This window comes from Mytilus californianus, unplaced genomic scaffold, assembly GCF_021869535.1.
Source record: "Mytilus californianus isolate M0D057914Y unplaced genomic scaffold, xbMytCali1.0.p SCAF_2, whole genome shotgun sequence".
Classification (NCBI taxonomy): domain Eukaryota; kingdom Metazoa; phylum Mollusca; class Bivalvia; order Mytilida; family Mytilidae; genus Mytilus; species Mytilus californianus.
The window spans coordinates 62,982,548-63,006,263 of NW_026262668.1; the positions used below are offsets into that span (position 1 = coordinate 62,982,548).

The window sequence follows — 23,716 nt, forward strand, 5'->3', positions numbered from 1 at the left end:
CGCTGCATACCATTCTGTTGCTACATAGATATCTAGATAAATTTTAAATTTTCGACTACGCCGAGCTTACACTTAATTTTGTATACTAACAAAAAGTTCCAGATTTTATGTATTTATAAAATTCACAGTTACGTGAATTCCTAGCAATAATTGAGTAAAAAACTGTGAAAAAATAACATGAATTATCCCCGAATTTTTTCAATCGTGTATTGCTATAAAATTCAAAAGAGTACGAAAATGCGTTATACGATTGAACGTTATGTAGAGTTCGTTTCGTTAACTATTCCGCAATTTAAATAACATTCCGGTTCAACCGGAACAAAAGAAAGGACGTTAAATGTGTGTTGTTTACAAGTCAATTATGCCCCGAAAATGCGACTTTTCATGTTCATTTTAACACATGACAGGTGAGAAATTAATTACACTGATTCCCTTAACAAGCAAATAACAACGTTTTACATTCATACTCATGTTATTAAGGCACACGCACCTGTCGTGTTATTTACCGGAAAGTAAGTTTTTGTATCCAGGTAAACGACGCCGTTACCTTGGTTATTGTTGTAACCAACTTTTTGATGGTGACAGACAAGTATCTTTTTCAGTAGCAGTTTTTATTTTATTTTATTTTGCACATTCCAGTACACTTGCACTTTATTAATATTGTGCTTCGGTTCTGTTTTGGTTTTAAATACTCTTTCCAATAATATATCATTTTGCATTGTTGTCAAATGAAATAACTAAATTTCACAACATTATAAAATTATAACATTTAATATATATGAAAGCATTAGATGGTTATGTCAGACACATATATTATAAATCCTGACTTGAAAATCTTTAAATCATTCAATAATCATTCAAGCCTATGCTTGTTTGAAATCACATGTATACATGTACATTGTACTGTAAATTGCATGATGTGATTTTCTTCCTAATTAGTCTAATAGTTAATAAAATAGTTTGAAATTTGAAAAGTATTTAGCAATTTTAAAATAAAACATGAAAGCTACATGCTTTGCGATTGGATTTGCTGACCTACATACATGTACTTTACACATATGTGATACATGTATATACATATTAGGTATTTATCTGAGGTTTGAATTATTGTTTTCATTTAAACAATTGCATTAATAATATTTGCCAATTCTTTATAAACCTATTACCTTTATTACTTTCAATCTACCATTGAAGTTTTATTTGAGCTTTTGTTATACTAAGAGTTTTCTTCTAGATGATTAAAGTTTTAATAAATACCTATATATTATAAAATGTATATACATGTAGTAAATGAAATATGGAAATTAATGTAGATTCTGGATTCATCAATAAGCATGTCTATAAAATAACAAGAGACTTATAAATGGATTATAATAATAATGTAAGTAAATTTATAATTCCAATGTATCTTTGAGTTGAATTTTTCACTGTAATTTTAATCAAATAGTGTGGAGTGTTCTGGGATTTAAGGACAGAGGGGCACATTTACATGTTGTTGTTTTTTTTAATTGGAATCAAGATTGTGAGTGGTCTCTTAGTTTTACAATATGCTAAAGTGAAATTCATTAAGGAATACATGTAGTAAATGTAAAAGCAGGTTCATTTATACATTATTAGTTACTGCAGTGTTTTAACTGCTATGACACAATTTAATTTACATGACTTGATAAATATGTTGAAAATGACACATTTGATTTAAAACGGTATTTTTTCCCGTGGTTTTTGGTCATATTAGATACATGTACATATACAAACCAAGTCTTTACCATAAAAGACATTTAAACCCCCATTAACATCTTGGATCAAATAAATCTTTATTTTGTTGCACAAACTAAAAAAAAACATTTTTTATGCCCATTTACGGGATGTATTGTGGTATACCATTGTCTGTCCGTTAGTTGTCAACAATTCGGACAATATCTCAAAAAAGCTTTCACCAATTTTCATGAAACTTTGGTGAATTGTTTATATCTATTGATGTAGGATCCCTTTAATTTTAAAATATTCAGATTGAAAATTTCCAAGTTATGGGATTTTATTACAGATTTGCATTAAATGCAAGAAGTTTGAAACTGTAAAGAAAATAAGACTTAAAAAATAATACATTGTAAATACTGATTTTGAAAGAAATTTTCTTGTGAACATAATTATGAAAGATGTATATGCTACTTCATAAATTTATCCTACTTTTTTATTTTCCATTCAAAGAACCATGAAAATTGGCCATTGCATACCATCTCCTTTTGGAGAAATATTGACAAATGAAAATAAATTTTATGGTTGTTAACATGTTCTTGTTTGAAATCAATATAAAGAAATCTCAAGTTTCCATAAATCTCTCTGCCTTCTCATTCATGGTATTTTTTCTTAGCATAATCAATCAAAATCATTTTGCAACGCAAAAAAAGAACAAGCTCTTTGTAATTTATCTTGGTAATGTTGATTATTTGATTCTGTCATCAAAAGTTAATAATAGAAAACAAAACTGAGCTAAACTTGACAAACTTGATGTCAATATTTTTATTGATTGTATTGTTGGGTTGCTGTCTTATTGATGTTGAAATTACATCTCCTTTTATTAGCTCACCTGACCTGAAAGGTCAAGTGAGCTTTTCTCATCACTTTGCGTCCGTCGTCCGTCGTCCGTAAACTTTTACAAAAATCTTCTCCTCTGAAACTACTGGGCCAACTTTAACCAAACTTGGCCACAATCATCATTGGGGTATCTAGTTTTAAAAATGTGTGGCGTGACCCGGTCAACCAACCAAGATGGCCGCCACGGCTAAAAATAGAACATAGGGGTAAAATGCAGTTTTTAGCTTATAACTCAAAAACCAAAGCATTAAGAGCAAATCTGACATGGGGTAAAATTGTTCATCAGGTCAAGATCTATCTGCCCTGAAATTTTCAGATGAATCGGAAAACCCGTTATTGGGTTGCTGCCCCTGAATTGGTAATTTTAAGGAAATTTTGCTGTTTTTGGTTATTATCTTGAATATTATTATAGATAGAGATAAACTGTAAACAGCAATAATGTTCAGCAAAGTAAGATTTACAAATAAGTCAATATAACCGAAATGGTCAGTTGACCCCTTTAGGAGTAATTGCCCTTTATAGTCAATTTTTAACCATTTTTCGTAAATCTTAGTAATCTTTTACAAAAATCTTCTCCTCTGAAACAACTGGGCCAAATTAAACCAAACTTGGCCACAATCATCATTGGGGTATCTAGTTTAAAAAATGTGTGGCGTGACCCGGCCAACCAACCAAGATGGCCGCCACAGCTAAAAATAAAACATAGGGGTAAAATGCAGTTTTTGGCTTATAACTCAAAAACCAAAGCATTTAGAGCAAATCTGACATGAAATAAAATTGTTTATCAGGTCAAGATCTATCTGCCCTGAAATTTTCAGATGAATCGAACAACCTGTTGTTGGGTTGCTGCCCCTGAATTGGTAATTTTAAGGAAATTTTGCTGTTTTTGGTTATTATCTTGAATATTATTATAGATAGAGATAAACTGTAAACAGCAATAATGTTCAGCAAAGTAAGATTAACAAATAAGTCAACATGACTGAAATGGTCAGTTGACCCCTTTAGGAGTAATTGCCCTTTATAGTCAATTTTTAACCATTTTTCGTAAATCTTAGTAATCTTTTACAAAAATCTTCTCCTCTGAAACAACTGGGCCAAATTAAACCAAACTTGGCCACAATCATCATTTGGTTATCTAGTTTTGAAAATAAGTGGCGTGACCTGGTCAACCAACCAAGATGGCCGCCACGGCTAAAAATAGAACATAGGGGTAAAATTCAGTTTTTGGCTTTTAACTCAAAAACCAAAGCATTTAAAGCAAATCTGACATGAAGTAAAATTGTTTATCAGGTCAAGATCTATCTGCCCTGAAATTTTCAGATGAATCGGACGACCCGTTATTGGGTTGCTGCCCCTGAATTGGTAATTTTAAGGAAATTTTGCTGTTTTTGGTTATTATCTTGAATATTATTATAGATAGAGATAAACTGTAAACAGCAATAATGTTCAGCAAAGTAAGATTTACAAATAAGTCAATATAACCGAAATGGTCAGTTGACCTCTTTAGGAGTTATTGCCCTTTATAGTCAATTTTTAACCATTTTTTCGTAAATCTTAGTAATCTTTTACAAAAATCTTCTCCTCTGAAACTACTGGGCCAAGTTAATTATAGATAGAGATAATTGTAAGCAGGAAAAATGTTCAGTAAATTAAGATGTACAAACACATCACCATCACCAAAACACAATTTTGTCATGAATCCATCTGCATCCTTTGTTTAATATTCACATAGACCAAGGTGAGCGACACAGGCTCTTTAGAGCCTCTAGTTTATATTGATAAACAAAAAAATGGTTGAATTTGTAGTATACCATGTATACCAGATCTATCATTTCTGTGTAAGAAAAGATTACTTTTATTTCATTTGTTTAAATACATGAAAATTGTATGTACAATGTATAATAACTAAACAGATGGTTGAAAAATATAGGAATTTAATGAACAGTCCTTATCTAATACTTTGGTGGTTCTACCAACACCTTTTTATACATAGACTTAATGATCACTTATCTTAACAGTAGGTAGCCTGAACATCCTTGTATATTCTTATAATTAATTTAAAATATATGTGACGAGCAATGCAGCTCATCAACCGGCTATTACAATGTACCTCTGTCATAAATCAAATATACACAATGTTTAACCCCACCACATTCTAACAATTTCTGTATGTGCCTGTCCAAAGAATAGGAGCCTCTATTTTAGTGGCTTTTGTTGGTCGCTATCTGTCATATTTTATTTTTGTTTATTGTTTTGTACATAAATAATGACATTGGTTTTCTTGTTTGAATTGTTTCACATTTTGTCATGTCTGGCTTTTTATAGCTGATCATATGGTATGGGTTTTGCTCATTGTTAAAGACAGAGCTATAGTTGCTAACTTCTATGTCATTTGGTCTCTGTGGTGGACATGCAGTTGTTTACTTGGCATAGAATAGAGGCGGAAATAGTATGAAAGTACAAAAAGTATATCAATATTTTGAGTAGGATTTGTTTTGTAATAAATCGTCAATATTTTGTTATTCAATGTTTTATCTGTAAAAATGGTGTATGTAATTATGTTTTCCCGTATTTTTAAAACCATTTTTACCTCCATTACGAAAATCTGCCCCTATTCAACTTGGCTGCAATAACCATGAAGGGGTCTATTATATAGTCTTCAAATACCTAGAATGCACACTTTTATCTAAGTTGAACATTTTGAATTTTATACCACAAGTACAAGTAGTAGAGCCAAGCAAATTTGCCTGGCATTTGTCTGAATTCTAGAAGCCCTGTAACTCTTCCCATTCTTTTTCATTGTATAAATTGTTTCAAACCACAGATAGACAATGATTTACTTTACACATTTCTTTATGTATATGTACATATAAATTGCATAAAATGACAAAAATATAAATGTAAAGTCAATAACAAGATCTCTAATGAGTCTCAATTGCTCAACTGAGACTTTATTTATTGTTTAGACCAAATTTCTATTATATTGCATATCTATTTTATTTTTCAAGATAATAGTAAAAAGTACAAAAAAAAAGTATATATATATTAACTCCAATGAAAAGTCGATAAATGATATTTGTGATGTCTGACCTTAGTAGATCTTGTCTTGCTGGTCTCTTTTATTGTAAACATTTCTTTTTGCTACAAGATTATGCTGAAAAAAAGACATCTTAGGAAAATAAATCCTCTTTGGAATCAATTATCATTTCATTCTTGTTGACTAATTTGTAAATCTTGTCTAGCTTATCATCACTGGTTATCAAATTTTCTCTATAGCTATATAGCTTTAAAAATTATAACCAATAAGGCAAAAATTGTCATTTTAGAGGAATAACTTCTATTGGTCAAAATAGATTTTGACATTAAGAATTTCTTTCCCTGCCATATTTTTTTAGCTCACCTGACCTGAAAGGTCAAGTGAGCTTTTCTCATCACTTTGCGTCCGTCGTCCTGCGTCCGTCGTCCGTCGTCCGTCGTCCGTAAACTTTTACAAAAATCTTCTCCTCTGAAACTACTGGGCCAAATTTAACCAAACTTGGCCACAATCATCATTGGGGTATCTAGTTTTAAAAATGTGTGGCGTGACCCGGTCAACCAACCAAGATGGCCGCCACGGCTAAAAATAGAACATAGGGGTAAAATGCAGTTTTTAGCTTATAACTCAAAAACCAAAGCATTAAGAGCAAATCTGACATGGGGTAAAATTGTTCATCAGGTCAAGATCTATCTGCCCTGAAATTTTCAGATGAATCGGACAACCCGTTATTGGGTTGCTGCCCCTGAATTGGTAATTTTAAGGAAATTTTGCTGTTTTTGGTTATTATCTTGAATATTATTATAGATAGAGATAAACTGTAAACAGCAATAATGTTCAGCAAAGTAAGATTTACAAATAAGTCAATATAACCGAAATGGTCAGTTGACCCCTTTAGGAGTAATTGCCCTTTATAGTCAATTTTTAACCATTTTTCGTAAATCTTAGTAATCTTTTACAAAAATCTTCTCCTCTGAAACAACTGGGCCAAATTAAACCAAACTTGGCCACAATCATCATTGGGGTATCTAGTTTAAAAAATGTGTGGCGTGACCCGGCCAACCAACCAAGATGGCCGCCACGGCTAAAAATAAAACATAGGGGTAAAATGCAGTTTTTGGCTTATAACTCAAAAACCAAAGCATTGAGAGCAAATCTGACATGAAGTAAAATTGTTTATCAGGTCAAGATCTATCTGCCCTGAAATTTTCAGATGAATCGAACAACCTGTTGTTGGGTTGCTGCCCCTGAATTGGTAATTTTAAGGAAATTTTGCTGTTTTTGGTTATTATCTTGAATATTATTATAGATAGAGATAAACTGTAAACAGCAATAATGTTCAGCAAAGTAAGATTAACAAATAAGTCAACATGACTGAAATGGTCAGTTGACCCCTTTAGGAGTAATTGCCCTTTATAGTCAATTTTTAACAATTTTTCGTAAATCTTAGTAATCTTTTACAAAAATCTTCTCCTCTGAAACTCCGTGGCCAAATTAAACCAAACTTGGCCACAATCATCATTTGGTTATCTAGTTTTAAAAATGTGTGGCGTGACCTGGTCAACCAACCAAGATGGCCGCCACGGCTAAAAATAGAACATAGGGGTAAAATTCAGTTTTTGGCTTTTAACTCAAAAACCAAAGCATTTAAAGCAAATCTGACATGAAGTAAAATTGTTTATCAGGTCAAGATCTATCTGCCCTGAAATTTTCAGATGAATCGGACAACCCGTTATTGGGTTGCTGCCCCTGAATTGGTAATTTTAAGGAAATTTTGCTGTTTTTGGTTATTATCTTGAATATTATTATAGATAGAGATAAACTGTAAACAGCAATAATGTTCAGCAAAGTAAGATTTACAAATAAGTCAATATAACCGAAATGGTCAGTTGACCCCTTTAGGAGTAATTGCCTTTTATAGTCAATTTTTAACCATTTTTCGTAAATCTTAGTAATCTTTTACAAAAATCTTCTCCTCTGAAACAACTGGGCCATATTAAACCAAACTTGGCCACAATCATCATTTGGTTATCTAGTTTTGAAAATGTATGGCGTGACCTGGTCAACCAACCAAGATGGCCGCCACGGCTAAAAATAGAACATAGGGGTAAAATTCAGTTTTTGGCTTTTAACTCAAAAACCAAAGCATTTAAAGCAAATCTGACATGAAGTAAAATTGTTTATCAGGTCAAGATCTATCTGCCCTGAAATTTTCAGATGAATCGGACAACCCGTTGTTGGGTTGCTGCCTCTGAATTGGTAATTTTAAGGTGATTTTGCTGTTTTTGGTTATTATCTTGAATATTATTATAGATAGAGATAAACTGTAAAAAACAATAAATGTCGGCAAAGTAAGATCTACAAATAAGTCAACATGACCGAAATTGTCAGTTGACCCCTTTAGGAGTTATTGCCCTTTATAGTCAATTTTTAACCATTTTTTCGTAAATCTTAGTAATCTTTTACAAAAATCTTCTCCTCTGAAACTACTGGGCCAAGTTAATTATAGATAGAGATAATTGTAAGCAGGAAAAATGTTCAGTAAATTAAGATGTACAAACACATCACCATCACCAAAACACAATTTTGTCATGAATCCATCTGCGTCCTTTGTTTAATATTCACATAGACCAAGGTGAGCGACACAGGCTCTTTAGAGCCTCTAGTTTTATCTATCACAGTTTTCAAGATATTACACAATACTTGTATTTTACCCCTATGTTCTATAGTGTCCTCCCTAGCCAAAAATATAGGAGCACTGTGTCTAGCCCTGATCAAACTGCTCCCTGAATCTGTCTGCTCACTTAAAAAATGTGCCCTTGTTTCCCTTTTCATTGTCTCAATATCCACAACAAATTTTGACCAACCATGTGAAATGGCTTCATTTATGTAGTCATGGCAGTCATGTTGGTTGGTAGGCAGGATCATTGGACACATTTATTAAACAGATACCCTAAGGACAATTGTGGCTAAGATTTGTTCCTATTTGCCAAGTAGTTTTACAGAAGATTTGACAATAAAGGACAAATGTCAAGTGATGGCAATAACTCAGACTGGTCCTTTAGACCAGGAAGCTAAATACTTGTGTGAATCTTTTAAGCTTTATATATATATTTATGCAGCTTGCCCAAATCATTTTCTTCTGATTTGGTAAATTCAGTGAATCCTGAAAATATTTTAGTCTATTTTATTCCTCTCATGACTTTGTAGAAACAGTCAATAATTGTATACACTTAATGTGATTTACCTTCTTTTCAAATTTACCAAAAAAATAGTTTGAATCTTTTTAATGAGAACCTTGTTCTTAACTGCTGCGATACAGTTTAAGAAATGAAAATTTATTTATTTGCATTGTAGCAAAAAGCTTAAATATTCTGTTCATTTAAACCTAACATTAAGGTAAAGTCATATCTACACCTTATTTAAATCAATCAATAAGTACAATAAAATTATAAACATCTATTTAATAAATTTTGCAATGGGGACAAAGACAGTAAAGTTAAATTGCTTTAAATGTCGTCATATCTACACTTTAACTAAATGGTGTGCTTTGTAAAGAAATAAATACCTAGTATACAAAGTTCCGTTGATGAAATATCGGAGTTATGACTATAGGAAGTTGTCATCCTGCCAACATATCATGTCTGGTATATCTAATGATTAATACAAAGGATTGGAGAGGTTGTAAAACTTAGATGACCATCCATATATCTGTAGGACACTTCTTAAAGGCATTGGTAAGGTCTGAAGTGATTGTTTTATTGGTTAAACCATAATTCTAATACATCCTAAGTTATCCCTTTATGAAGTTTTTTTTCTCACTTGTAAAGTTTATCATGTTTATGTAGTAGATACATGTATATTGTACATCCATGAGGTTGTTGGCTTGATTGGGTGTATCTAATTTACACCGATATACTATGGTTAATGTAGGAGTGGGGTCTTTCTGCAATTTGATCTTATTTTATGGTAAAGAATGATAAATGCAGGATATCCCATTACAGATTATGTTCTTATAAAGTTTATTTGTTCTATGGGTCCATCAGTTTGTCAATCCCCCAAAAAGGTATAAGGTACATTTGCTACCAACATAAAACTTCTGTATAAAAGTATATATTCATGTACCGGTACTCTTGAATTTATATATAAATTGATGTGAACTACACAACATGTGTGTACACAAGATACATGTAAATGTATATATCAAAAGATGGTTTAATTTGTTTAACCTATATTTTATGGTTTAGTGGTCATGGTAAACGTTTGGTTAAATCATAAACGTATACTGGGAAAGTTTTAAAGTTGTACAATTTCAAGTATCTGTGTTATCAACTTCATGGCAACATGATGTTTCATACATCGACAGGGTAATAACTTCTCAATATATCTGTCAAAAGGATGGTTTTACCTACATTACATAACAGCTATCTCAGTTGAAGTTGTAATTGATAGTCATGATAGTAGTTCTATATGGAGTATGTGCTGTCAGAATAGGTATAAGCTGTATGTTGAGTCTGATGTTGACTGAGAGTTTCTTACATCAATGTCATTTGGTCTCTCTGGTGGAGAGTTGTCTCATTGGCAATCATATACCACATCTTTTTGCTTTTATAAAAATTATTCAAGCTGAATTTATTACAAAGTTTCAATTCCATTATTATGACAATAATTAAATCATTCATATTTAATGACATTATTGTGGTAACTACAATTGAATAAAATGACTTTACCTCGACCAATATAGAATTAATTTATTTTTATGGGGAAAGTTTAAGAAATATTAATGACGGAAAATGAACTGTTTTGTAACGACTGCAGATCTTGGATAGTTTTTAAATTGAATAACAACTTTTATAGTATGATGATTTAGGGCTTAAAATATTGTATGGACACCTGTCAGTTGCTGAGGATGTTTCTTTCTTATGTCTTTTGGTTATTTTTGTGGTTGGGTTGCTGTCTCATTGACGTATATATATCCAAATCTTTTATTCGTGTTCTGTAGATTTTAAATGACAGTCACAAATGTCTTCCAAAGCAGGAGGAATTATTGGTAATTAAGGTAAGATTTTTGGTCTATATTTCAAACATTACTCAGTTTGACTGTCTTTCCGATTTGTATGTATATAATAGATTGATACTGGTATAAATACAAAGGTAGAACAAAGATTGTTGTTCGGGATTTTGTCGTGGTATTAACACAATATCAGTACAATCAAGAGGAATGCAGTGTTTAGGTATTTTTTGCAGCTTTAAGTGTCCATAAGTTAAACTGTCACTTAGCAATAGCTTATTATTTTTTTATTTTTGTCCCATAAAATTTTTACTACTTAGCAGTGCAAAACCTTGACTTTTTAAAATAATCTTTTACTTTATAAAGCCAATACATTATATAACAACACAATTATAAGAAACCCAGACGGATATGTATGTATATTTCTATTTAAAAAATCTGATGAAAATGATTATTCCTAGATCATAACATTGATCTTAATCCACTGGATTTAACAGATATTTATCTACTACAATAGTCAATACAGTATGTAGTCAGATTGATTTAGATTGAGTAACATAAGTAAACATTTGTTTACCAAACAGTACTATGCTTATGTTTGTTAAACAAAATGGTAGTAGGAGTGATATGTTCATAGTAGTGTACATACATGTAAAATATCTAAAATATTCAAAGTGAGTTAATTTACTAACAACCTAAATTTTATTAAATAACAAATTAAGTGAAATGTGATAATAGATAGCACTCTACACTTGCTTCTCATTTTGGTATGGTTGTCTTGCTTGGACAATTATTGATTAGATTGAATTAAGTGATGTTATTTAAGATTAAAGGATTCCTAATTACTGTAACGATGGTTAGAAAAACAATATGTTGATTGCCTAAAGGAAATACTTCTATTGCAGTTTCAAAACATTATTAAGTGACTTTGCTATTGAAGGTAACCAGAAGCGATGACTAGGAATTAAAAGAATGGCTTTTGATGTGATTAAAATATTAAATATGACTGCATGCAACTAAAAAATTAATTATTGGATTTTTTTCTTTCAGAAAATTAGAAAAGATCATGGATTAAAGCAGTTAACATTTTACAGCAATTCTTAATATGGCACTGTTAGAATACAGTGAAGATTTCGAGTTGGATGATGATGGAATTTTGAGAGATTCTAACTCACGTAAGTTTAGAACAATAGATACTAGTATTGTTATAACTAATAATTCCAGCAGATCTTTTTTGTCTTGTGCTCAGTCTTGGTGAGTGGAAGTTAATAAAATAGAGAATGGAAATGGGAAATGTGTCAAAGAGACAACAACCCAAGGCTTTTATCATCATGAGTACAAATATTCAATCTTTTAAAACTGGACTTACATCATTTTCAGATTTGTTAAGTGTTAGATAATGTGTTACATCTGATATTGATGCATACACAATGTAAATATAGAAGAAAGTTGTAGAAAGCCCAAAATGCTTCAGAACAAAAATGTACATCAAACATTCTCTTGTATCAGTACTGCTTTTGCAGCTGTTGTAATAACTATGTTTAAAATCAAAACACTCTTCTTAAGCAGAAAAATCTCTTTTATTTTATAAGATACATGCAGAACATAATTTTGTCTGGTACATGATACAATAACCAACTATATGTGTATTTTAACATTTTTAAATTTACTTTTCTTAAATTTATAAGTAATGATTCTGTCTGTTACACATACAATAAATAGCTATATATTTTAAGATTTATTTCCCTTATACCTTTAATATACAAAGTAAAAAATAGTACTAGATGTTTGACAATGGCAATAGATAACGAGCTTACACATGTAGTTTTTACTTCTATCATGTATCTTTTCTTTCCTGTTTTAAGATTTGATTTTTCAAACAGTTACAATTACATAGAATTATAAGTCCTAGGCCAAAAGGTTATTTCATAAGTTTTAACATTTGAAAAAAAGAAAGCAAAATTCTTTTTAATTAACGTTGAATTATATTTCAAGTTTTTGAGTCAAATCATTCAAAATTTTTGGCATTGATTTATTGTCTGTTCTCTATAACAAAAGTTGCTGAATGTTAGACATGGGGATGTTTGTCTCGCAGTGTGTCAGTGTTATCCATTTGTATAAAGCTTAATAATTCAGAAGGCAGAATACCTGTATGCTTCAAATAAAATTGGGAATAGAAATGGGGAATATGTCAAAGAGACAACAACCCGACCAAAGAGCAGACAACAGCCGAAGGCCACCAAAGGGTCTTCAACGCAGCAAGAAAATCCCGCACCCGGAGGTGGTCCTCAGCTGGCCCCTAATTAAATTGTGTACTAGTTCATTGAAAATGGACGTCACACTAAACTCCAGAACGTATAAATGATTCTGATGAACTAAAATTAAAAAACATACCAGACTAACAAAGGCCAGTCAGTGGCTCCTGACTTGGGACAGGCGCAAAAATGCGGCAGGTTAAACATGTTTTGTGAGATCTCAACCCTCCCCCTATACCTCTAGCCAATGTAGAATAAAGAAACACATAGCAATACGCACAGTAAAACTCAGTTTAAAAGAAGTCCGAGTCCGATGTCAGAATAGGTAACAAAAGAAACTAAGCAAAATGACAATGATACATAAACCTTGTATATAAATGTCTTATGTTACTAAGCTTCCATCTTTCATAAGGCTAATGTCCTTGACCTCACTTTCATGGTTCAACTTCAACAACTGGTTAAAAAAATAAAAAGGTTTTTATTGTCATATGAATTCCTCGCTTATTATGAGCAATAGGATAATTCTATATGGCATATGGGACTCTTGCAAGGTCTTCACGTCATAAGTCAGGGTTCACCTGACCTTGACCTAATTCATGGATCATTGATCAAGGTTTAAGTTTCTTGGTAAAGTCCATTTCTCAGATACTGTAAGCAATAGATTAACTGTGGTTGGTGTATTGAATGATTGTTAGGTGTTCATGTCTGTCTGACAGGGTGTCTCTACCGGTAACCTTGACTTAATTTACATGGATCATTGATTATGATATTGTATGTTATACTTGTAGTAAAACCATTATACATAAATTCATTTCTGATCAATAAAGCTAGCAAGCCATTTCAGTGTGTGCTCTCTTGTTTATAATTACTTGTATATCTAAAATGATTCATGTTGTTTCTACAAATAGTGATCCTGACTGTATCAGATTAACTGTAAAAGAATTATGGTCAGACTTTTAACTTTGACTAAAGTAATTAAAATCATTGTTTGTATAGCATTTTACCTTAATAACTGCTTGATTGTGACGAATGGATGTAATTGCCTTTTGTAAAGTATTTTAATATCGTAACGTTATAGTTTAATTATACCCCAAATATGTATAGTCAGGGTTTTGAAAATGCATTAGAAAATTGCAATGAAAAATGACTTTCAATTTAATTGGTGAAAAGAAGATTAATAAAGGACACAGCTCTGGGTAAGGTAGGATTATTATATCTTTCATATAGATTCCACTTACTGAGTAATAATTTGACAATCTTTCTTACGATAGGATCAGAAAGCATATATAGATATATAGATACATGTATACAGAAACTAACAGGGATAGGCTGTTTCTGTGGAACTCCTGCAAGAAATATTTTCTGAATTTTAGTTTCAAAAGGGGTTTGCATTTTTTGAATGCACTTTCAATTTAAAAAGCTTTATACTCTTTTTGAAATCCGGCTAAACATTAGACAATATTCTCCATGAGTAGTGGAGGGAGAATACAGGATTGTGTAGCTTCTAGTGTTGGTACCGTACTAGTTGGGGAAGTCAAGAGAGATAAAAATGTGTTCATCATACGTCAGTTTTCTTTACTTTGATGAGAGTATTTTATTTAGTTGAAGAGACTTTTAGGAAGAGTGCAAGACCAGGAAATCTAAAAAAAAAAACACTTTAGGATTTCAGGTCCCTTACAAGGCTTGTCCAATCTATAATCAATCTAAAGATGGTGAGGAATCTTACTTACATATACTAAAGGGTGTCTGAGATTTCCAAGGCTTGCATTCTTGCTTTTTGTTTAATTATTTTTCTCTGACCAGTTTAACATACAATTGTTTGGGAAAATAGGTTTGTGTGTTGTCTCACTGAGGGGGTTTTGTACAGTACAAATCATTTAAGTGAAAGTTTACCACGTCAACAGCAGGCTGAGGATTTTGTTTTATTGAAAACTTTTAACAAAGTACTGATACAATTACTATAAACCTCTAATTCTTAGATTTTTTTATCAATTATATAGTTTCTGGATATTGTTATGAACTGCTAGAAAAGTAATTATATCAAGCTCTTTTGTTGCATTATTTTAGCCTGCATTTTGAACAGATTAAATGTCATAATGTATTGATTTAAATTATTTTAGCCATGTATAAGGGTCATAGGGGTCTACTTTAACTACAGTATATTGTATGTATGACCTCCAGTAAAGTTATTAGAACTTTGTTTCTTTGACTTGGACACACACATTATAGATCTAGCCTTGGTAATTATGATAAGAGATTCTAGTCAATAACCAATCAGGTTGCAGTCAGACTATTTCCAAAGTAAGCCCTCATCAAATTAAAATAGTCAAGCCTTGTTTAGCATTTAAATATTTTCTTTATATACCCTTTAGAGAATAAATGAAGAATAAAAAATCAAAATATTTGATAGTACTTCAACAAGTCCTTAAGACATCCTTTAAATAAAGAATTTTTAATCCCTGTTGTGGATATATTTTCCTAAGTTACTTCAGGTGAGTCTTAAGGAATTTTTGCTACTAGTAGGAGTTGATAAATTATTTACAGACATTTTTAGTGTGAATTTATTTTTTAGCTGTAATTTCCTTTTTTTATGAAAAATGTAAATCATATTGGAGGAATAAGTAACATTGTAACCTTATCTGTTAGTGGATGCATCTAAAAACAGAAATTAACAGTATATTAACACATTTAAATGAACAGATTAGTGTTACGTGTATTACATGACCTTTTTTCAGAATTTTTCTAGATCTATGTTTACTTTGCACACTTTAGAATTCACTTAACTGATCATAAATATATCTTATAAGCAGGTATATATTACATTATACAAAGAAGTACATACAAAGAAGTTAAATCAAAAATTTATCACCATTCATCCTTGGATGTATTAGATATATATAAGAATTTTTCACCTTACATGGTGAGATTGATTTGAACTAATATGATTTTGGATTGACACAATTATCTGGAGTGTTATGTTAATGGTACATGAATACATTTAAAGATAATATCCAAAAACTGTTATTGAAATAATTAAAGATTTCTATGTTTAATATTCTCAGTAGTGTATTTGTAAATATTTTCATGTGTGGACAAGTATGAAGATCAGGATTTTAATTTAATGGGACATTAAATGTACATTCTTTAAGGTAAATAAGCAAATATGTATGCTTTGATTCTAGAACTATACAAACCATGCTAGAGTTTTCATCTAAACATTTGTATTTTTAAAACAGACTTCAGGTACCTTCACAGTTTCATTCTGAAAGTACACCCCTTTTCTCATTGTTAGGGAGAACTTCTCAAATGATATCTTTTAAAAATAGGAAAAGTGAATATGGGCTGAAAGAGCTGACTTGGTTCATCAGAAAATATTTTTGGAAACTAGACTGTTATTTCAAAAAAAATTGGAAATTGAACTAGGTTTCTCTTGAAATATTGTTTTAGCCCTGTCCCACATAAGGTACATGGTTTGTTCCGCTAACCCCTCCAACTGTTTTCAGGTCATGATTTTTATACTGTATACATGTATAGTTTTGTACATATACTAATATTGTGCATATAATCATGATTTGGATTTTTTCACACTTTCCTCAAATTACAAGATGGTGAACTTAATTGTCATTTATTTTGTAAAACTATGCATGTAGAGTCCATGGTTTCTCCAGCTTACTCCTCTTACATATTTCAATCTAGAGCATTTAGTTTATGCAGATCATTTGTATATATACTCAGGGTGTATATATTATCACAATTTGATCTTTAAAATTTCCCACAAATAAAAGGATGTTGTATTTCACCATTATGCACTGGGTACATGATTTATCTGGTTTTCTCCTATAAACTTATATGTTATACAGACTGCTTGTGCATATATCAAAGGTGTGCATATTATTGGATTTTGATTCCCACAAATGACATGAAATTGAAATTTGTTTATTTTATAGTGAAATTATGCATTCTAGGAAAATGGTTTTTCCGATTAACTTCTAAAGTTTCAAGCTAGAAATTTTATTTAATGCATATATTTTGTCTTGCATGTGAAAAAAAACACCTAAGAAAGCCTTTTCACAGTATATTTCCTTTTCACTTTTAAACTGGTCCTGAACATGCATAGACTATTTGCCACTGGATGTAAAGCAACCAACAATCAATCAACCGTTTTCCTTTTAAATCCTTTATAAGAATAACTTCAGATAAGTATAAATTACAACTGTTTTGTTTTTCAGGTTGCTCTGTTACCTCCTTTTTTCTCTCCATTAAATGAAGGTTCTACAGTTAAACAAAACAGTCTTTTGAAATTTTACTAAAATCCCCTGATTTCTTATGTATGATAGGTAGCTATGCTACCTCAAATAAAATGTTGATATGCATGCTTCCCAAGGTTCACAGTTATTGACATAAAACTTGGTCAAGGTATATTTATTGTTCTGATTTAAATATCTATCAACTTTAGATGCCTCCTATGTAATATTACAAAATATAATGCCAACTTTCTCTATAAATTATTAGATTTAAAAATGTGAATTATTCTAAGGATTTATTGAATTTATTTTGGATGAACTGAAATTTCTGGTATGTACATCTTGTTATAATTTATTTATTGAGTTTGAATTAAGGGTTGGGGGGATGTGATGCTTCAGAGTTATTTTAGGTCATATTGATGGAAATATTTGATTAAACCAAAGGAGTAAATAAAACACAAATACTGAAAGAGACCTAGATTGATGTACGTTATCTCAGGACACATTGAGAACTATTTTCTGTTTATTGTGTAGGGTAAAATACTGCAGCATTAATTTATCCAATAGAAGTTGTTTCATATCACACTTATAATTTTCCCTGAACAGTAGATTCCACCCTTTCGTGACTCATTTTATACAGATATAGCAAATTCAATGTTTTTTATGGGAAAACTTGTAAAAAGATTGAATCAAAATTGAAATATGAGATGCAGAATGCTGTTAGGTTGTCAAGAATTGCTTAATGTTACATCCTGATCCAGTAAGTTGTTTTAGCTCAGGAGTAAAAAGTAAACATTTGTCCATAGTTATTCCACTCTAACTCTTTTGTATTGTTGTGTTGCTTTAATTCTAGAATGATGTTTTCCAAGAATTGGGGCGGGGTTAAATTTTTTCATTAATGTGTATATATTTTATAGGGCACAATCAAAACAAATTATTGTTTATAAAAATTGACAAGTTGTTGAGAGGCATATTTTAGATCAATAACTATTGGTCAATAAAAAATTCTTATAAAGGCATAAGTGTTTTCAATTTAATACACTGTAGTTTTGAAGAAGCATATATTTGTTCCTAAATGCCATTTAAACTCCTTGAATGCCTATTTTGAAATATAAGGTTTTTATATAATGAGAATTTTGAAAGTCAGGTCAATACCATTCATGTGGGAAATCCACCATACATAAGGAATGTTGGCAGGTCTGCTTGTTATTTCACAAAATTCTGTTACTTTGCAGCAACATGTATATTGTAATAAGTGTTGCAAAGGCTACTTCACCTGGAAATTTCATACATCCTTTACTCTGTGAATAAGAAGATAATTGTAGTATCTTTAAGATTTTAATAAAAATGTTTTGAGCAACTGCATTTTCAAGAAAATAATAATGAATTCTTAGTTTTGTGACTTTTGTCATAAAGTTTGCAGAGTAAATTAATTATTGCGGAGGAAACTGAATATTAAAACCCTTGCTTTCTTTTAGAATCTTCATTATATAATGCCATTGTGTACCTCCTAAAGTGGCTATTTTGTTTTGATCTCAACTATTTTTGGGGTTTCCATTACCAAAGGGGTTGGAGCAGTCTTTTTGTGAGCTAAATTGCTTGCAGTACATGTACTCTAGGTTTTTACTACAATAATCTTGAAATCAGGAGTGTAAAATTACCATGTTGTTTGTAAAATTTAACTTTGAATCTTTGGATTCATTTATTTTCATGGGTACCTAATTTCGTGGGTACCAATTTTCGTGGATTGAGGAAAAGTTGTGTATTCCTGTATATTTGAATATGTGGATTTGCCAAAGTATGCATACAATAGAAAACAAAGGATATGGGGTATCCATCCATGACACAAAATTAGTGTTAGCACAGCAAAAGACACATAAAAAGCAAAGGAACAGTGCTTTTATTGCTGTTCTTCATCTCAAAGTCACAGTGAGGCCTTCAACACAGAGCAAAAGAAAAGCCTATATGAAATTACTACTTTGTTGAACATTTAAATTTGTGGTTTACCATTACTCACGAAATCCATGAAAATTGGGACCCCAGGAATAATAATGGATCCACAGTATGAGTGGTTGTTTTATAAAAAAAAATTGTAGCGAGAAGGCCAACTTCATTCTAGTCTCGTAACAAATGTGTTTTTTTATGCCAAAAATGTGAGAACCACCTTAAAACATTCTTTCCACATATTTGTCTCTCACAAGTTGCTTAATTACCATTCAAATTATGGTAATAGAATACAAAAATTGAAAATACACAGAGACCTCACACATTTTCAGGGATAAAAAATCAATAAGCGACCATCAATTAATTACTTTACATCCCAATATACTGTACTGTATACTATGAGGTATTATTAAGTGACTGGTCAATAATCTGTTGACCTTGACTGGCTTTTCTGGATCTCAATCATCATTACAATCCTTATTTTCTCTTTTTGTAAGTCTTTTACATTTTTAATATTTTTTATTGATGAGCAGTCTATTATTAGGGTAGTATTTCAATATATGTGCATGTGAAATGAAATGTTTTTGACACCTAAAAGAAAATCTGACATGACAAAATGCTATAACTATTTGTCCACATCTATAATTTATACAGTTCTTTCATCTGAAATGTGATTCTTATTGACATTTTATTGTGCTTCAAGTTTTCCACTGGAATTTGTTAATAATCAAGTTAGTATGGATAATCTAGTTAGTAGTCTGTTTGAGTATTATTGAGAGATTGTATAAAATGTTAAGTAGGATGGAAGCTTGTTGACAAAAATTGTAAATAAAACTGTTCATAGAGGATTTGAAATTATCAGAAACTCAAGTGTTATTGTCTTTTTCTGATACATGAACTAGGACAGTGATACATTTTTAAAGATGGCCTATGCCAAAAGTTGAATGATTGATTGTTAGTTGTTTAATGTCCAAAATTTTAGTTGAAGTTCATAGACAGTTGAAAAAAAATACAGCAATGTTGGGATCCTGTCTCAGTGATGAATACCCTACATCTTCTTTTATTCAGTATAGTTATTTTCAATGCTATATGTTTTTCTTTGTTTCAAAATTCCAATAGGGAACATATATTATATTATTGTAGTAAATAAACCATAAAAACAGTTTATTTACTACAATAATGTTTTTCTTGTCAAGACAACTTTATGTTTATGAGAAGAAAAATAGGCACTTGTTCTGGTTCCAAGTTTTTTCTTATGATAAACAGTATATAAGGTACATTTGACATAGTTAATGGGGATGAAAATTAAAGTAGACAATTATTAGCCTATTACTCGTATTATTACATACCTCTAAAGAACATATAAAATGACCAATAAGTACAATATTATGTTTTGACATTTTCTTTGTTTTTCAGCTGGTAATTATTTGATAGATGATGATGGCATTTTAAGAGACGATTACGACATTCATGATTCAGGAAAATACGCTTCAACCCATTGGACCGACTCTGGATTTGGAGGTAGTAAACAATCAGCAGGAAGTTCTTCAACGTTACGACAATTTGATTTACAATCCTATCCAAGTTATGATAGTGTTTCTCACCCTTTAGATGATGACCATGAAAATATCAGTGACCTTGAGGCATCAAAAGATGATTTAAGTTTTGATCAGGATGGTTACTCTGGTTATGATGAGAATGGACATGAGAGAGCGCAGACACCGATAAATGATAAATATAACGATAAATCTGTGAGGAGTAGCCATAGCAGCTACAATAATTCTTTAACTTATGATGATACTGAAAATCTAAGACGATCAACAGACTCAGGAAAGGAACTATTTGATGAGGAGTATTACAAACAGTTAAGGGAATTAGGTGTATTAGTAGATGGTGCAGATTTAGTTGATGACAAAGACTCACTTCAAGAATTTGAACATTTGGAGGAGCATGTTTCAAAGGATGATATAAACTTTGAGGAAAAAGATGACGGACCTGCATTTGATGATTATTTAAGGGCAACACCTACACCACAAGAAGAAGAGTACCATGATGATTCTGTTGTCCCTGATATAAGTAGGAGTCAAATTCATGGTCACGAATACCAAACATCAAATACACGTCCTACAACAGCTACATCTTTGAGGACATTAAGTCGAGGATCATTTCCTGAGATAAGCCCAGAAGAAGCTTTGGAATTATATAAGGAAAATTTAGAATCTCGTGACTTCGGAGATGCAACCAGCATAGATTTTGAAAACAATTCTCAGAGAACAAATGATGATGACGAAATATTTCTAATAACAAGTAAAATATCTGATACCCCTAAACCAGCGAAAATAAGGGCATATCAAAATGAAAGAGATGTTCCTTCAAGGAGCCCAAGTTATAGAAAAGGAGACAAAGTAAATCAAAGGAACAGGTCGTTTGATCAGTCTTTTGAAAGAACAGAAAGGGAGATTAGAAATCGCGGACCACCAAAACAAGATGGTAGACATACTGAAGATGACTCATTTGATGTATCAGACTATGGTAGTAGGGGTAATACTCCCTTCAGCAGAGAAGGATCAGTGACTCCTGATAAAAGGGACTGGAGAAGGTCAGGTTCTATAACCCCAACACGACCTGATTCTGTAACTAGTCAAAGATCATCTGCTTCTGACAGAGGACCTAAAACACCTATCCGTCAACCATCACTGGGAAATTTATCAAAACAAAACACAAAACAGACTCACTCAGCAAAAGGTGGAAGTGAGAAGGAACAAAATTCTGAGAAAATGCCCCCAAAACGACTTTTACCTAAACCTACAGCCCAAGATGACAATAATAAAAATTTCAGGGTTAAAAGTAAAAGCACAACAAATATTGCTGCAAAGTTTGGCCCTGTTAAGCCAACTCACATGTCGCTAGTAGATTTATCACATATCAATATTGATCATGGAGATACTGAACATGATGATGTCAGTGGCTCATCGGACAAAGCTAAAGTTGAACTCTCATCAAAACTCAAACAGGAATTTCATAAACGTAAGCAGGCAACAGAACTTGTGCAGCAACTGCAGATGGACTATGATAAGCTTCTTTCTAAATATGCCTTAGCTGAACTTACAATTGACCAGCTTCGACTTGGAGCTAAAATTACTCTTCATTCTGATTCCCCTACTCCTGGTCAAGCTATGTCAGGAACTTTACCAGGGGCTCAACAGCAGCAGATGTTACAGCTTGGACCTGGACGTGCTGTAAAATCACCTTCACCTTTCCAAGGCTCTATTGCTAGTCCGTTATCTCAAGGTTAGTCATTAATCTTCATCAAAAACAATTCCGTCAAATGTTTGTATCTGAAAAATAAGACACACTAACCTATCCTAATTCTTATATATTTTTGATGTATTTTACATGATCTATATTGAATAAGATAGTCATTTAATATGAAATCATATGCTATTTTGAATTTCAGCAGCCACATTTGTTATCCTTAATATAAGAATATTTTTTATTATTCAACGTATTGTCCTACTTCTGTTGAGATGTTGTAAAAATCTTGCTAGTTCATACCTTTCAAGGTTTGTGCTAATTTATTCAAAAACAAAATATAAATTTATGAAATACTGGGAAAAAGTAATTAGTCATAGTTTCATGTTGATAATAAACTGTATATTAAAAGTAATTCTTACAGATGAGTGTGTAGGAATTGGCTAATCTATTTTTCAAAGTTTTATCTACTAAATAGCATATTCAAGATGACAATTATTTTTATTCTTTCTTTCAAAATTGAATTATATATAATTGCAAGTGTGCAACATTTAGGTTCACAAGTTTTTAGTGCCAAATACTGTGAACTTTTTTAAACCTCTTTTCACACTTTGACAGACGTTTAATTGAAAAAAACATGCAGTAACATGTCACCTGTGCTTCACCTGTTTTGATAATTAGGTCACCTGCAGTTGTCACATTGAAATTTAATGAAAGTTTTTAATTATAAATATGTACTATTCAGGTGTTTATTGCCTGTATGAATACACTTTTTATAAATTTAGAATTTTATTCTAAGGTGTGAACTTAATATAGAAAATAGCCGATCCAAGATATATTTATTGACGTACAAATTTAATGTACATTTAAAAATTAATACAGGAATGAAAAGCTTTGAAAGTTTGCCAGATTATATATTGTCAATAGATCAGTTTAAAATCAATGTAAACTTATTAACTGAACACATTCCAGTAATTTTTTAAAAGGCAAAGGAGAAAATTTTGAAACTATATCATGAATGTTGATAAATACATCGTTCATTTAATTTTTAGTAAAAATGTGTAATGGAATTTTATAAGAATGTCTAATTATCTTTAAGTGCACACTTTGATTGATTTATAGAATTTTTCATTTCATGGACTTTCACATTTGCATAATGCATACTTTGGCTTTTTTTATTCAATCAAGTCCAAAAAAAAATTATAATGTAGATGTTTATATGGATGAAATTTGAAAACCTCATAAATTTACCAACAATTCATAGCAGATTTTCTTTTTAGGGCAGGAATTTATACATAATAAGGAAAATTGAGCAGCATTTTATTTTTTTTTATGTATGGGGGGGGGATTGAGGAATATATATTGCAAACATGCATATAAC

General features: G+C 31.3%; 1 protein-coding gene across 9 annotated transcripts in view; it reads left to right on the plus strand.

Annotated features, from left to right (window-relative positions):
* The first annotated feature begins 314 nt into the window (after nucleotides 1-314).
* The window catches only part of LOC127730185 (uncharacterized), a 57,574-nt gene continuing 34,172 nt past the window's right edge, over nucleotides 315-23,716 (plus strand). For 8 of the 9 annotated variants that reach the window (XM_052238449.1, XM_052238453.1, XM_052238457.1 and 5 more), the window contains exons 1-3: nucleotides 315-407; nucleotides 11,691-11,815; nucleotides 20,500-22,374. In XM_052238449.1, coding sequence (XP_052094409.1) covers nucleotides 11,746-11,815; nucleotides 20,500-22,374 — 1,945 coding nt within the window. In that variant the 5' untranslated portion in view covers nucleotides 315-407; nucleotides 11,691-11,745. Of the gene's footprint in view, nucleotides 408-9,291; nucleotides 9,367-11,690; nucleotides 11,816-20,499; nucleotides 22,375-23,716 lie in introns of those variants that run through there. The other variant, XM_052238450.1, reaches the window with a different exon arrangement.